The sequence below is a fragment of the Anser brachyrhynchus genome (assembly GCF_964034855.1).
Source record: "Anser brachyrhynchus genome assembly, chromosome: 4".
Lineage (NCBI taxonomy): Eukaryota > Metazoa > Chordata > Aves > Anseriformes > Anatidae > Anser > Anser brachyrhynchus.
This window is the reverse complement of record NC_137698.1, coordinates 271,750-288,054: the sequence shown is the minus strand read 5'-3', so window position 1 is coordinate 288,054 and position 16,305 is coordinate 271,750. Positions and strand designations below refer to the sequence as shown.

Sequence of the window (16,305 nt, the reverse complement as noted above, 5' to 3'; positions counted from 1 at the left end):
TGAATTAGCAGCAGCAGTCCCTTGCAGTGGCAAGGTAAGCTAGCAGTGCCTCGTGTACGGCTGCTTGTTTAGGTAATGCTCTGGCTGGCAATTCAAGTGTCGGGACATATGAGGAAGCCACAGGAAGAGGAACCAGCTCCATGTGTTCTTCTGGTGCGTTTTGAGCTATCCAGAAGCCCACATAGTAGGCTTCTGCAGTAGCCCTGTAGTAAATACTGGTGTGTTATGCTAACCAGGGAGAGCTGATCTGGAAGACTGCAGAGATAATGTCCTTTCTCACAGACATTCGCTTCTCCAGGAAGAGACCAGGTCAGATCGATACACAGTCAACATATTCAACAAGAGCAAAACCTGGGTAACGCAGGTAGTAGGAAATGCTCAAGGGAGCTTGGTGCATGGGCACAGCAGCACCCGAGCATGAGCCCCCACGTGCTTACTGATGGTGTATTGGAGCAGCCTGCCTGTGCCCTGCCCCATGATCCAGCCCAGCTACCCTGCAAGGTTCCCAGCCCAAGGCTGTTGTCCCTATAGCCTTCTGCCTTGGATTGGCAGTGCCCCAGTCCTTTGCCCAGGAGAGGCTGTCTCTAAGTAGTGGTGCCACCAGTGCGACAGCCACCAACGGACTGAAGCAGCCAGACTCATTCGGGTTCACTGTTGAGACAAATAGTATCCTGTTTGGGGCATGGAAATTGAAGGTGGTGAGAGATTTTGGAAGATAACTTAAGGAATGCTTTACTTAAGATATATCTTTACAAGGATCGGTTCATCATTTGCATAGGAAGGGCTACTGCCATGCGGGTTAGTGGTAAAGGATTTGTGAAAACAAAGCAAGATTACAACTGTTGTCAGAAAGGATAGTATCCATGGAAAGAGCTTTGTGAAGAAATATGTTATTGAAAATACTGGTGTTGCAGCTATTTAAAGCTGTGTGTGTGTTTAGGCATTTAGAATTTGACATGTGAAGTTTGGTATAATATATTTCTGATGTATTTAGGGCTTTCAGATTGTAGCGCCATCTAAATGCATAAAGTCCTTTTTAAAATGGAATGATTATTTAAATGAGCTAACAGCCTTATTACAAATTTTAGGGGTACAGCATTATTGGTGACAGAAAAAAACAAAACAAAACAAAAAAAACACTATTTCCCCACACCCTGGAAAGCAAGTTTTTACAAAGTTCAGCAAAACCTTTTTTGTCATTTTATGAAATACGGCACCCTGCCTCCACATACTTGGCAGAAAATTTTAGTCTGTGGATTTTCTTGCCCTAGCAGCATCTTTCTAATTACAGTAAGAAAGAAATGAATGTACAGCATCTCTTAGAAGCACAAAATAGGCATCAGTTAAATACTTTCAAATTGGATTTTAAAGGTGATGGTTATTTTACATATGTCTGTAGCAGCCTTCTGATGACTTTATAATGAAGGTGTACATATATATTTGAGAAGGTTATAAAGTGCAACAAATAAAATAACCCAATCCTGTCTCTGTCGTTTGATGTATGGCAGCTGCTACCATTGTCGCTTCCTATTGCTTTGGTCCACAAAGACAGGGGGTGGCATATCAAAAGATACTCTAAATTCTTTATAATTTAAATAAGTGAAAATCTTAAAAACCACTCAGCATGACCCCTCACTTCTTGATAAAAATGAACCTGACTTAAGAGATGATAATGTGCAGGGAGGTTTGTTTCGTACTCAAGAAAAAAATTAAGGCTTTTTATCCCATTCAGAGGAACATCCTTTCATTATCTCATGTTTTGACCTGATCTTCTGGGACCTTTTATAATTGACCTAGCTGGAGATACTTGCACTTCTCTGGCAAATGTTGGAAATTTATAAGGAATGTTGGAAATTTATAAATTTATATTTATTTTTAAGGGAGTGTCTTTGAAACAGGGTTGCATCCTGAAATCTGAGTTTAGATTTGGGAAAGCTGTTTGGAATGTAGCAGTGGACCACGGGAGAGATGCAGAATGAGACAAGCTGTCTCCTTTTCCTCAGCAAGCAAGTACGCCAGTCAAGGAATCGCTAACAAGAGCAGCAATAGGAAATCATCGTGTCAAGTCTTCTGTGTCGAGTTTTACCTAACACCAGTACCATAGTATCATTCAGTGCTTTCTATAACTTCGTTTTTCAGTATGGAATAGGATGCTTTAGAGTTACTATAGCAGTTCATATTTGTCTTTTTATTCTGCTGATTTTCCTGATTTAACCTTACAGATAAAAAAAAAAAAAAAGCCTTGTCAGTCTCCTTCTTTCCAGAGGTAAAGATTATCTAATGGAGAAAAAGAATCATTTAATGTCAGTAAAATCCTAAATTCCGCAATCACATTTCTTTTCAGAAAAAGAATGTTTGTCCACGTGTGTTCAGAATATGCAGCAGTCTGATGACCTTTCTCCCCTTGAAATAGTTGAGATGTTTGCTGGGCTTTCCTGTTTTCTCAAAGATTCCAGTGATGTGTCGCAAACGCTATTGGATGATTTTAGGATATGGCAAGGATACAACTTCCTCTGTGATCTCCTCCTCAGGTAGGCAAAAGTACTTGAAGGGATGTGGACAGATGATTGAGCTTTTTCCGAAAAGAGTTCCTATTAAAGAATGGGTCAATAGATTTGACTGAATAAATGATTATAGATTGCTATGCAAGGAAGACATTAGGGCCAAAACATAAAATGATGTGCTTCCCTCCTGTTACGAAACTACATTATTTAGCTTCTTATTCATTGGTACTGGTTTATTACTAAATCTTTTTGTATGTTGTAGGAAAGCAGGTGTTTAAAACAACTGGTACTATTTTTTTTAAGAATTCACAAAAATATTTTTTGACTGCAGCTGATGGGTTTGGTTTTGTTTCCTTTTTGTTTAAAAAAATTGAAAGTACTGAAAAATCATAAACGTCATTTGTCCATGCTACTTGGTGTTGAAGAGACCATTTTGTACATAAGCAGAAGAGACCGTTTTGTCCATCACAGAGTGCTGGAGAGAACTCCCACGTTACTAGGGTGTCAGTGTGTATATGCATTTTTTTAATTTGATTTTTTTTATGAAAGGGACTGCTAACCTGCTAATACATGACAGAATGTAGTGATGCCTGCCAAAAGTAAATGTTGAAGTACAACCCATGATTTTATTTTTTTTTTCATGAAGAACATGTCACTTGCTCTTTCACAGTGAGAAAATTAGTATGTTTGCTGCATTACTTGTGTAAAATCTAAGATATGTCCTGATTTTTTTTCTGAAGTTTTGAAGATGCATGCATTGCTGGTGATATATGCATGTGCGTTTTTCAAATGCAAGACACAGACACCAGCTTTGAAATGAAAGATGAGTGTGCGCCTTATGTACTAGGGTCAAAGATGATGAGATGCAGTGCTGTAATAGCCATAACTGAGATGAGCTCCCATTGCTAACTGGTTTTCTGGCCATTCATTTTGGATGCTAGGTTGCTAGCTTTTGGTACCCAAATATTAGAACTTAATCTTCTTTGGGATGTTATGTTTCAGTTGTTTTGTTTTTTTTAACGGTTACCGGACATAGACATGGCATGTGAAATTCTCAGTAACAGTTAAAATGATTCATAACTTACCTTCTGTGCCAAAATTGCTACAATACATGCTATGTTATTTTTCTTCTAGTATAAATGGTTATTTTGAGTATGAATTATAATACTTGGAACACATCAGTACATATCATAAACTTGGTTGTCTTCCAGAAACTGACAGCAAGGGGTTAGGTAGAATTTCGGGAACATGCTGTCATTAGTGATGTCATTTTCAAGCACAGCAGTGATACTCTGTACATCACATGTTTTAAGCAGACTTTCTTGTGAGCTTGCTCACCCTTTCAGCCAAAGAATGGGGATTCCCTGACAGTGGTATGAGAAGTCTAGGGGTGTGTGTCTCTGAAAAAGGAGAGCACAATCACACAGCACGTAGGTTCGTCATTTGACATCATTACAGGGTTAAAGCACAGAAGTGCCTTATCCTCACTTGTTTGAGAGCTGATTGCTAAGAACCTCACAAGAACACCTGGGAGAAGGTGAACGAGGCACAGCAATGCGTGTTGTATTTGTTAGCAATCTGTGTATTGTAGAGGAGATGGAAGATGGTTCAAAACACGTTTTTTAAGTTGTGATTTGAACATGAAATTCACTATAGTTTTGTTTCAAAAAAGCAATGTCAGAGAAGCCTGGGCATTGTTCAGTGATCATCAATAGTGCTGCGTTCTCCCTGGATGTGTTGTGGCTCAGAACTAATGACAGAGACTTCTTCAGGTATGCAGTACATTTCCAAGATGCTGCAAGTCCAGCCACAATGAAGAAAGGCTTGGGAGCTGGTAATACGGAATAACTTGTGAAGATGGTGACTTAATAAGAATCTGCCGGAGACCTGTGAGGAACAAAGGAGAGAGCATATGTTTTCAACTCGATGATGTGAAAGTGCGGGGTGTACAGAGGATTCATGGAATGGAAATAGATGAGCCAAGTGCTTCTGTAAGGTTCAACCATACGTCTCACTGTGGGGAAGGTGCAGGATGCAGAATGAGTTGCTTCGAAAGGCTCTCACTGTCATTGATCAAAGAAGAAAAACACATCCTGCATTGCATGAGCAAATAGGAGATTGTGGTCCCTGGCTATCTCCTGAGATCTGTAGAGACTAAGAGCTAGTATGCAATTAGATGTGCTTTAACTCTGGGGGAATTTCCATCTCGGAAGCAGTTGTATAAAATTGGGCATTCTGTTCAGTTGGTTTCCAGCTGTGCTGTGCAGGCTGATGTGTTGGTGGAGAACAGCCTGCACCGTTCCTGTCACTAGCCCCAGCTGCTGCTTGCTGCCCTCCCTGGCCCAGGGACGTGTGAACAGTTGATGTGGATGGAAGAGAATAATCTGGGTTTCTCTGGGTTGGGGTGGAGCACGTGTTGGCCTGCCAAGGAAAAGGAGGATAGTTTGTGTTTTACTAGCCTGTTTTAGGGTCTATTGTGACTGAATTGCTAGCAGTGAATGCTGAAGAGGATCAGATGTTACAGTTCCTATCCTCTTGCATTCAGAGGAGGGTCTGTATTTCTGAAGAAGATATTTTATTGTGCTCTTCTAGGCTTTATGTTTCTAGTCAGATACCACTTTGTTAACACAAAATATGAACTATGAAAGTGGCACATGTAGTCTAGGAGGTTAAGTGCAGATTTATTTAATGGCAGACTAAGTATTTTCCTATAAGCTTCATGTTTGTAAGAAGAATGTAATGGTAATTTTTAATATCTATGCTTCTTTTTACCAGATTTTGGGGTTAACAGCAAGATTTATGAAGTTAATGTCTACAGGAAATAAGTACTAAGTCCTATTAAGGACTGACTTAATAGTATGAAATGTTAATGGAGAACATGTAAAATACTGCCAGTACAGGGCACTAAAAGCATGTTCTTGAAGTTAAAGAAAAACGGAAGAGATCTCTGATTAAAGTCATTCAAGTTGAAATAAACTTTTGCTAATGTGAGCTATTTGTTTTCTTTAGGTTAGAACAGGCAAAAGAGGCTGAATCTAAGGATGCTTTGAAGGACTTAGTTAATTTGATTACTTCCTTAACAACGTATGGTGTTAATGAATTGAAGCCGGCCGGTGTTACCACTGGAGTACCTTTCTTACTTCCTGGATTTGCAGTGCCACAGCCTGCGGGCAAAGGTGAGTGTTCATTCTCTCCCTCCATGTATTTTTTTTAAATATAAGAGAAACTGTATACCACAAAAACCATTCGTAATTGAGTATAGGTTCTTTTACTAAGATTGCATATCAAATATGCTTGTCCTAGATGTCCTCCTTCTTTGGGGTTGGTACTCACAGAAGCGTGCAAACAAATTTTAACTTTGAGGACTGTAGGGCAAGTCACACATCTCTCACTGCAAAGCTCATAGCTTCTATGTGGACATTTTAAAAAAGAATATCAGTGTGGAAAGATGCAGTGAATTGATTTATGGTGTTTTAGGATGATCTTATAAAATAGATGTGGAAGGCTGATGCACTGCTTTGGTGGTGCTTTTTGTTTTGTTTTTGTTTTCCTTCGTGCAGATGGGCCTTATGTTAGCTCTTATCAGCTCGGGCAAGCGTATCTTAGGAGCTGTAATATGTTTTTTGAGCAGCGGTGAGTATTCAGTGGTGTTACTTGCAGCCACAGTGAATTCTGATGAGGAGATAAGGTTGACTAAGTCTGAAGAGGAAAAGGTTTCTATAAAAACCAAATTAGGATTCTAGATACTTAAAATTCCATTTGATTTTGTAGGTAAATAAGGACTTTGGGATTAAGCAGGTGACTGTGTAGAGCGAGCTTGCTGCTTGGGCTTCTTTGGGGTTTTAATAACACTGGAGGCACTTGTAAAGTTCTTATGATAGAGTTAGCTTTATAGATTTATATCCTAATGGATCTGCTTTCACTGTTTCTTTCGCATATCACAGTTACTTGGACAATCACTTCCTTTCTCTGGTATTGAGAAAGTTCATTGTTTACGGGAACTGTTTTCCCTTTGTGCTAAACAGAGGAAGAAGATAATAGTTATAGAGTTGAATTTGTCTGTGTTCTAACTTACTGATTTTTGCCTAAGCTAATCAGCTTTCTGATACAGTAGCATGAGATAACCACCATCTCTTGCATTTTCAAAATAAAATCTTTTTATTTCATTTGCTGGTATTTGTCCTGACATCTAGCAGTTCCTTTTACTTGCTTTTTCATTCTATTGACAAGTTGTTTTTCTTTGGAGAACGTATTAGCACATTTTCGTAATTGATTTTATTTAATTTTTTTTAGGTTTTGAACTCTGTAGAGGTGGTGAAGATTTGGTTTCTTCAGGGGTCCTTGTAACATTCAAAGATAATGCATTAACCTGCTTGATTGCCTGAAAGAACTGTTTATACTTAATTAGAACATACCTAGTTGTATCGGTCACTGCCTCTGTTCCTGTGATATTTGTTGAGCTCTATATCCACTTTCCGACATGTTTCATTTCTAAGAAAGCATGCAAAAAGCCTGCTTTTAGAAACAAATGAATGTGATCTGCAATTTAACATTAGTATTCTCCCAGTAAGTGAAATTTTTGCATGTAGCTCTTCAAGGAAGTTTCGTGTTGCTTTCTGGAGGAATATAGCAGGGAAAGCAGTGAAGCTAGACACTGGGATAATTGAATTTTCTTTTAAATTGGACAACTTAGTTTACAAAAAAGGAGTAAGGTAGTATTCCACAGAACATGTGCAATAAATTGAGATTCTTCTCTTGCGAAAGGATTTTGATTTATGCTAATTGTTTGATTTTAGCTTGATTGAAAATGAGGTTTAATTGTTAGAATTTTTTTTTATAACTTTTAAAAGGGTGTTTGTCATGAGGTGTTTCTTGTATAATGGGATTGGTTTACTATGAGTTGTATTGTTCTTGCAAAAGTTGGAAAAGTTACCTTTGCAGCATCTTTCTAGTAGAATATATGCTCTGCTCACTGAAAAAATAAGGGAATCCGGGGAACATTCATAAGTGATGCCTTCTTGGGCTACATGAATGAGATTTTATTGATCTTAAGGGTACTTAGGAGAAGTTTGATCCATCTTTTACAGATGTGAGGTCTTTATGTTCTAATAATATGGCTGCTTTGTACTTTAAAACTTCTTCCATTTGTTTTAAGTTCTGAATTAACAGTACTTGACCTTGCCAAAGTTTTCTTATTCCCAGGCCTGATAGCCACGGCCACCCTCACACCGTCACCTGATACCAGTATGATTATTCACATAAAAATTTCTAATCCAGAACTGAGCAAGAGCATGCTCTCTCTTGAAGGAAGGCATCTGCTGGCCTTCCAAAGCCCTGTAAAATTTCTCTGCGAGGAGCTCCCCTCCTTTTTCTCATACAAGATGTCCAGTGAGCCGAAGGAACAGGGTTGCTCAGAGGCTGTGCATGCTGTTTAGCTTTGAACCCAGCTGATAAGACTGTGTTGTTGCTTATTGCTCTGCTTAATGAGGGTCATCAGATGTGTGTTCTTCCAAACTTAGCCTGCCTACTACTTGTGAAGGGCATAGTGGCCTTCCGTATTATGGAATACAGAATGCTTGACTATTGCTGTAATGCGTTTTCTTACGGACCATGTAGATGATGTGCAGGCTTTAATTTTTCTCTGTGACTGGATCCTGTTGCACATACTAAAAATAGGTCAACTTTGTCATCTATTTGAAAGAACTGATCGTTCATTTAGCTGCATGTGTAAACAGTTTCAGAGATGAAGATGTCATATAAGAAAGAACAGTAGATCATAAGATTTGCAATATAATTGCTTATGCAAATGCTTTTTTAAAGAGTCCATTTTAATTTTAAAAAAGGTAACATTCTTAATCACGCTTATTAGAGCGCATGGATCGTTATTAGTGACTGTGCTCATTGTTTATGACAATTCAGAACTTCCATTTTGATTTTTTCCTCCCATCCCACTTTGTTTCCTAATTCAGGTCACAGCGTGAGGAATATCCAAGCGTTTTCCGTCCTTCAGAATGCGTTTTTGAAAGCAAAAACTAGCTATCTAGCACAAATTATTCTCGATGCCATCACGAATATTTATATGGCTGACAATGCTAATTACTTCATTTTGGAATCACAGCACACATTGTCTCAGTTTGCAGAGAAAATTTCTAAGCTTCCAGAAGTACAGACCAAATACTTCGAGATGCTGGAATTTGTTGTCTTCAGCTTGAACTACATACCCTGTAAAGAACTGATCAGTGTGAGCATCCTTTTAAAATCCAGCACTTCTTATCACTGTAGCATCATAGCCATGAAGACACTCCTGAAATTCACCCGTCACGACTACATCTTTAAAGATGTCTTCAGGGAGGTGGGACTTTTGGAGGTGATGGTAAATCTTCTTCATAAATATGCAGCCCTTCTGAAAGATCCCACTCAGGCTCTGAACGATCAAGGTAGAGTGTGTGCTTCCAATTTTCTACTGCATGTCTCTTGGGGATGGTGGAGGCTAGCGATTAAGAGAAAAAAGCAATAAAGTTTGAATGCGTATCATAAGGGCAGAGTTCTACTGGGGACTGCTGTGCCATCTTGAAAACACACTAGGATTCCCTCTTTCTTTATGTCCTGCAAGAAGCTTGAGGCACAATCTTTAATGAAAGATACTGTGCGAATGCAAAATCATTAGAAGTTTATAATTTCCTTCTTAAATTATTTTTTAATGTATTTTTCCTAATATTTATGTTATTTTACATCAAAAGAAAAAATGAAGGAACAATACATAGACTACCTGCTTCGCTCCTGTGCACCAAGTTGTCCCTCTCAAAAAAATGTACTTAGACATTTCAGAAGTGCACCTAAAAGTGCTATCAAGCATGTATCTGTGCTCTTGTTAGGAGTTTGTTTCCAAGTTTAAAAAAATAAATATATAAAACTTCTTTTTATACTTTGGGTCTACATTTTTGTAAGAGCATTACCAAAAAAAAAAAAAAAGGCACCAAAACCAGCCACCAACAACAAAAAAACTGGCATTCTCATGTCCAGAATTTGACATCTGAGGTAAGCCACATAGTTGTTTAGTCTGCAAAGCAAGCACTGCCAAGTGCAAGCCGTATGTGCATAGGTATGCTTTTTTTATATTCTTTACTCAAACAGGAATAGAGTTAACATGTATCAGTGACTTTTTTTTAATTGTAGTTGTTGGCTGTTTCACCTGGGTTTATTGTATGAAGCTTTGCTGATGATTTGTGGCTGTTAATTAGAGGTAGAAAGCTGTGCTGCCAGCAGCTATGTTGGAAAACACACAGTTTCTCAAGTGCTTCTCAATAAATGGATCAAGATGTCATCTGGTTAAGGTGCTACCTGGGGTGGACATTGCCTTTGTGTTGTTGCTTGGTGCTTATTAGTCATTTAATTTTTTTTTTTATTTTCTGGACTGTTACAATGTGTTTAAAATGCTGTGCACCAACTTGGTTCATCTGTTATACCTGTCAAATCGTAAGCACATTTGAAGTAATTATGTAGATGTAGTTCTGTGTTGGTGTGTAGAATTTCTCTTTGCATGTACTCAGTACAGAACAAGACAGATCCATTTAGTCTTCAATGATTGTAGCTTGAAGTAACAACAGTTGGGGATATGAAACTACACGTATAGCTGCAGTGTCAGCCACTCAGCTCACACTGCTCAAAAGCTTCTGTTAAAATTATACTTTTTATAAAGGGCATTTTCAAACAATCTGTAAATAAGCTTTCCCATGGATGCACATGTAGACTAAATACAACTTGTTTTGAAATTTGGTTAGTCTGTGTTTTCTTTGGGGAAACAAAGAAAATGAAAGCATTGGTAGAAAAAAATGAAGCAACATCTTAGAAAAGAGTGATTTTTACCATGTCTTTGGCTTATGAAATTATTTTTAGGGGATTCAAGAAACTGTTCATTTGAGGACCAAAAGCAGCAGGCTTTGTTGGTTATGGAGACCCTGACGGTACTATTACAAGGATCAAACACTAATGCAGGTAAGTGGAGATGCTACTGGCAAATCATATATAAAAATGTTACTGAGAACTTTGCGTACAGGCAAAAGAGTCTTCATTTTCTATCTTCAGGCAGTTAATCACACTGAAATATTCTTTTTCTCTTGAAAAGTTCTTTCTGTAAGAAAATCAGTAGCATAAGCTGGAGTGCATAAAATAAAGGAGTTTCAGATTTTTTTTTTTTTTTTTTTAATTAAGGTTCTTGGGAATTCTTTACTTGAACCACACACCCCCTCCCCCCCATTTCTCCCCAAACAATACTATAATAATTTGTGGTAGGGCTCGTAACACAGTTTGTATTTTGAAAAGTTTAAGCACTTAATTAGGCATGTAATTTGCTGTTGACAATGTTATGTGGACTGAAATCAGATTAAAAATGTGTGCCATTGTTAATGGAAGATGGCTTTTCCTTTTTTAGAGGTATATTCGCTCTAAAAGTCCGTATATATAAATAGGGCTCACTTGCAAGCGTCCTTCTCTAAATGAGGTAGATTTATATTAGTTTGTGCCTTATTTCATTATCCAACGCATGGTAACACTGACATAGACAATGTGTCTATCTCATATTAGTACAAGCTGTCTCTTAGAACTTAAAAAAAAAAAAGTTATATATGTGTATGCATATATATATATAAGTAAAGTGATAGGTGTTCTTAAAACCTTTTACTCTGTTGTATTAGAGGAAGAAGAAAAGGAGAAGGGGTAGGGAAGGGACACCACCCTGAGGAACCAGTTTCTGGCCTTGGAGGCCATGAGACATCCTTCTTTCATCAGTTTATCTTTTTCTCAGTTCTGGCGGCTGTTTCCTACCTCTTGGTTTTGTTTGTTTCCTTACCTCTTGGTTTTGTTTGTTTCCTACCTCTTGGTTTTGTTTGTTTTCATTCAAGTAGGAGAGATGAGAATCCATGACAAGTGTTTAAGAACAAAATCGTGAAAACTGTCCAGCTCAGTTGACAACTGACTGTTTAACGATAGCTCCTGGTCTAATGGCAGAAAGCTTTTAATTTTTTTCTTATTGCTTTTGCTTGGGAGAAATATTTTCTTTAAATACAGGCCCAGTGTTCAATCGCTGCTAGACAAGTAGGACTACTTTGCTGAACAAACTTCTGTAACAAATGAGGTTTTGCTTATTCGTAAAGTTTTCTCCCACAATGTTCTTCCTTATGTAGATGGGTTCATTTATACTTGTGTGTGATTTTTCTGAATAACCACAGCTGTGAAAGCAGTCCAGTTGATCGTAATAGAGAACTGATGGGTGAATGAATATTTCTCAAGATAAAGTAATATTTACAATAAGGTATTGCTTTAAAATGGAAAAAAGTAATAGGGAATCAGCAGGGAGTCGGTCCAACCATTTGGTCCATCTTTAAGCCTTAGTTGGTGTCTTTCTCATTTTAGGAGATTGTCGCTGCTACCCTGAGCCTTCTGAAAGAGTTTTGTTCTGCCTTTGGCAAGTTATGTGCTTTGTGTCTGCTTTGCTTTGTTTCTTAAATCCAACAAGATGGTCATTGAAAGCATAGTGGCTTGCTAAAAAATAAAAAAAAAAAATCCCATTGAGTTGATGGCTTGCTCTTTCTTAACTCAAGGGAGTGTTTGAGCAGGGAGATGTTCTCAAGTGCATCAGAGCTTATGTGAAGGGATCGATCTGTACCTGTAATCCACAGTAGACCAGTGAGGGCTTTGCTCCAGATTAAGAAGGAGGTGCTGGAGAAAAGTGTTGTGTTTTAAGAAAAAGCAAGGGAGAATTGGCTTCGTCTCTTCCTCTCCTTTTTTAGGGAAGTGTGGAAAGGTACTTGTGTTAATCTGAAGCCCATGGTCTTTTTCCAGCAATGAAACAAGAAAGCAGGTTAAGAGTAAAAATGTGCTCCTGTACAAAATAGCATGCTAAAACATACAATGACTTTACTGAGGAAACCATCCATGATTTGTTTATATCACTTGCTAGCTAATCTAGAGCTCGTATCAGAATATAGCAGCTGTTATTTGTGACCTACAGGAAAAAAAGGTTTTCACGGTTTTTCTCTTCCCACCTTTATTTATAATTTTCCTGTTTTGTGGGAGAGTACATGTGCATTGAAAAGCTCCTTCTTCTAGCTTTTGACCAATGCAATTCCAGCAGATAATGTTTTTTTTTGTTTTATGGGTAAAAATGCTTGCATACCTTAATTCTGTGTCATTATTCAAATCCTTCAGAGGAGTTGAGATCTTGCTAGGGCAGGACAAGAGTGACTGTTATCAGTGCAAGCAAGTGAAAAACATTTCATCTGTCTGCTGCAGTCCAGGAACTGAGTGCCAACATGTCTGATATGGTTAGTGGGAGAGATTCAGAGTAGACCAGTAACTGCATGTTAGTATACTCTGGAGGAGTGAAAATCCTGTCTGGGTATATTTTGAACGAGTTATCCAAGTTTAATAAAATTAGCAATATTGCTTTTGGAAGGGCACGAAGTCATATAGTCTAGCTCAGTGCAGAGGCTGACCATCTGCATGTAGGTCATTCTGAGCAGATCTTTGGAGTAGCTATTGAAAAACCTACCCAGAAGGTTTTTATGCAGTGTTCCTACCTCAATGGTCCTAGTGATTTATCACTTGTCAATGTTCTTCCTCGCAGACAATGCATTCTCTGTTGTAAGTTAAGCTGAAATCTGTCATCTATCCTATTGTTGATGCTCTTGGAGGGCAGCAGCAGATCCCTAATATATTTAAAATGGTCACGTGTAGGTTGGATGATTTATATTCTCTTGCTATGTCTCAGGTGCAATATGCATCCTTCTTAATATCCTGTGGTATTAATTTGCATTTTTCTTCCTGTGCAATATTTAGACTTAATTGTCTTGTCATATATTTGTAATCCTCTGAAACCTCCAGTGTAGTCTAAGCCATTTCACTGCTGCACTTGTTTTCAAGTTCTGCCGAGCTTGTGGTTTGAGATCACTTTCAGAGATGGCTTTGGCATTCCGGCCACTGAGCATTTACGTCTGCAAGCTTGGCTTTGTCCACACACTTGATAAGTATGCTCTTTAATCCGTCAGCAAAGGCATTTTTCACAACACTCAAGATAACCCCCAGTGGCTTGTCCTTTGTCAAATCAGAAAGGCATAGCGGAGAAGCAGACATAACTCTGCGCTGATGTTTCAATTAGTTATGCGTTTAGTCTGTCATGGTTGCATTTAGGCTATTTTGTTGGGTTGTTTGTGAGAATGCTGTGGATAACACTACCAGAAGCATTCCTGAAGCTGAGATACATTGCATAGGCTGCTTCCCTTTTACCCACTGTGCTAGTTATCCTGTCAAGGGGGAGGAAAAAAAACAATACTGTTGATTTAGTTTATAACTTTTCAATGGTGATTGAAGAAACAGGCTAATTAGGCTGAAATAAGAAGGTTCCAGAGAGAAATTAGTATAGATGACAGGTGAATCATGTGAATCCATTATACACTTGCGCATTTATTGCTCAGCTTTGGTTTTCCCATGACAGAAAAGGCAGAATTAGAAAACAATCAGAAAGGAGTGGTGCGAAGGGAAGGTTACGTATGGGAGCTTCCACATAAGGAAAGTTTAAAACAAAACAAAAAAACAGGATTGTTTAATTTCTAAAGGTGAATGAGAGGAGGTGGTGTAAATACGTGATAACATCTTTGAAGGACTGGAACTGCCTTGTAATTCATAAGCGGCAGGTCTGTTTGCTGTTAAGCAGCCGTGCTGACCTCACCTAGGAAGTTGAAAGCAAACATCAGTTCCTCTTTGCTACTTCTCGGTATTGAGTTCAACTCCAAGTATCCACTAGAGAAGTGAAAGGAAGTGCATGAAACACGTCAGAGGTGTGGTATGGCACCACAGATGTTGTTTCTAAGGACCACAGAGTTCAAAAGCCACATTTCAATCAGTAGCTCCAAGTTCAGGAGTATGATAGAGCTGTACAGGAGAAACAGGTAAGAAACCATTTCTCAGAAAAGTTGTGTTTGTTGTTAGTGCAGTATGATGGGGACATGAGCACAGAGGTAATGTATCCAGAGGTCGGCAGAGGTTTTAGGTCAGCACGCATGGTCACAGAAACAGGCTTTATTGAGCCTTGTGCTGTTTCATCCCATACTCAAAGCCTCAAAGCTTAGTTTCTGGCTTTAAACTCAGTGTGTCTCTTAAGGTTTCTTGAATATTCAATAACTAATGAGAGAAATTCATATGAGGAATTTAGGTGTCCCCAGACCCAGACAGATTAACAGGGTGGTCAGAAATCCAGACTGAGAGTAGGGGAATTATGAAATGTTACCTCGCTATTTGTGAATCGTAAATAGTCCTGGGTTGGAAGGGACCTCTAGGGGTCGTCAAGTCCAACTCCTGCTGGAGTTATCTTCTGAAGAGACCACAGGAGATGCTGCAGTTGCCCCGTGGAGGGGTGCCACAAACTTCACTGCCTTAGGGTTTGAGGTCTCTACTTCTGCTATGTCCAAGTCGGTGTCTCATCCAAAGAACGTAAGAGAAAGCAGGAGGCAAAAACTTGGAAATGGATTGTGGAAATTGGTATATATACATTAGAGTGAATGTCTTGACTAGCTTGTTAATAGTTCTTGTCATTTAAACTGCCCTTGTAATTTACGGTCACAAAGAAAATGATCTATTTTGATGCCATAATGTAGCATCGATCCATTTGCTTACTCTGTTCTTACCTTATGTAATTACACAGGCCACTACTCTTGCTGTTGATGCTGTGCTAAATACATGTTATATGTTCTGTAAACATTTCCATTTCTTGTTTATTATGTTTTCAGAATGGATTTTCAATTAATATTGCACGTGTTCTTCTGCATATCCGGTAAACTTGAGAATAATGATTTGTTTAAGCTCTATCGCTCCTGAGATGGATCATGGCAGAAGAAAACTTCTGTACTGTCCTTCAATCCTTGTAGATAGAGTGAATCGGTGCTCAGTCAGTGGTCATAGCTTGGCTGCTCTTTTCCAGAAGCCGTTACATTTTGGCAATGAACCAAATGTAATACAAACACCATCCTTAAGCAAAATAACCAATAGTCTTCCTTAAAGATACAGATTTTGTTGCATTTTTATGTTCTTTCTGTCCGGGAGTCTTCGAACTCTAGCACAAAAAGAATAATGTTTGTTGGAGTAATAGGATTGGTGAGGAGGTTGTTAGAACGGGGACGAGTGGGGACCACGGTGGGCTTGGGATTTGGTTGGGTGCTGAACCCGCTATTCACCCCTTCCATGTTTTGGGCTGAGGCCAACTGTATGAAGTTCAACAAGGCCAAGTGCCGGGTCCTGCACCTGGGGCACAACAACCCCAAGCAGAGCTACAGGCTGGGAGATGAGTGGTTGGAAAGCTGCCTGGCAGAGAAGGACCTGGGAGTACTGGTTGATAGTCGGCTGAACATGAGCCAGCAGTGTGCCCAGGTGGCCAGGAAGGCCAACAGCATCCTGGCCTGTATAAGAAGCAGTGTGGCCAGCAGGTCTAGGGAGGTGATTGTGCCCCTGTACTCGGCTCTGGTGAGGCCGCACCTCGAGTACTGTGTTCAGTTTTGGGCCCCTCGCTACAGGAAGGACATGGAGGTGCTCGAGAGAGTCCAGAGAAGGGCAACGAAGCTGGTGAGGGGTCTGGAGAACAAGTCTTACGAGGAGCGGCTGAGGGAGCTGGGCTTGTTCAGCCTGGAGAAGAGGAGGCTCAGGGGCGACCTTATCACTCTCTACAGGTACCTTAAAGGATGCTGTAGAGAGGTGGGGGTTGGTCTGTTCTCCCACATGCCTGGTGACAGGACGAGGGGGAATGGGCTAAAGT

At 39.3% G+C, this 16,305-nt stretch overlaps 1 protein-coding gene across 18 annotated transcripts in view; it reads left to right on the top strand.

Annotated features, from left to right (window-relative positions):
- WDFY3 (WD repeat and FYVE domain containing 3) overlaps positions 1 to 16,305 on the top strand; it is a 187,925-nt gene that overhangs the window by 85,847 nt on the left and 85,773 nt on the right. For all 18 annotated transcript variants that reach the window (XM_080589096.1, XM_080589094.1, XM_080589095.1 and 15 more), the window contains 4 exons: positions 2,345 to 2,531; positions 5,514 to 5,680; positions 8,474 to 8,941; positions 10,401 to 10,499. In XM_080589096.1, coding sequence (XP_080445222.1) covers positions 2,345 to 2,531; positions 5,514 to 5,680; positions 8,474 to 8,941; positions 10,401 to 10,499 — 921 coding nt within the window. The remainder of the gene's footprint in view (positions 1 to 2,344; positions 2,532 to 5,513; positions 5,681 to 8,473; positions 8,942 to 10,400; positions 10,500 to 16,305) is intronic.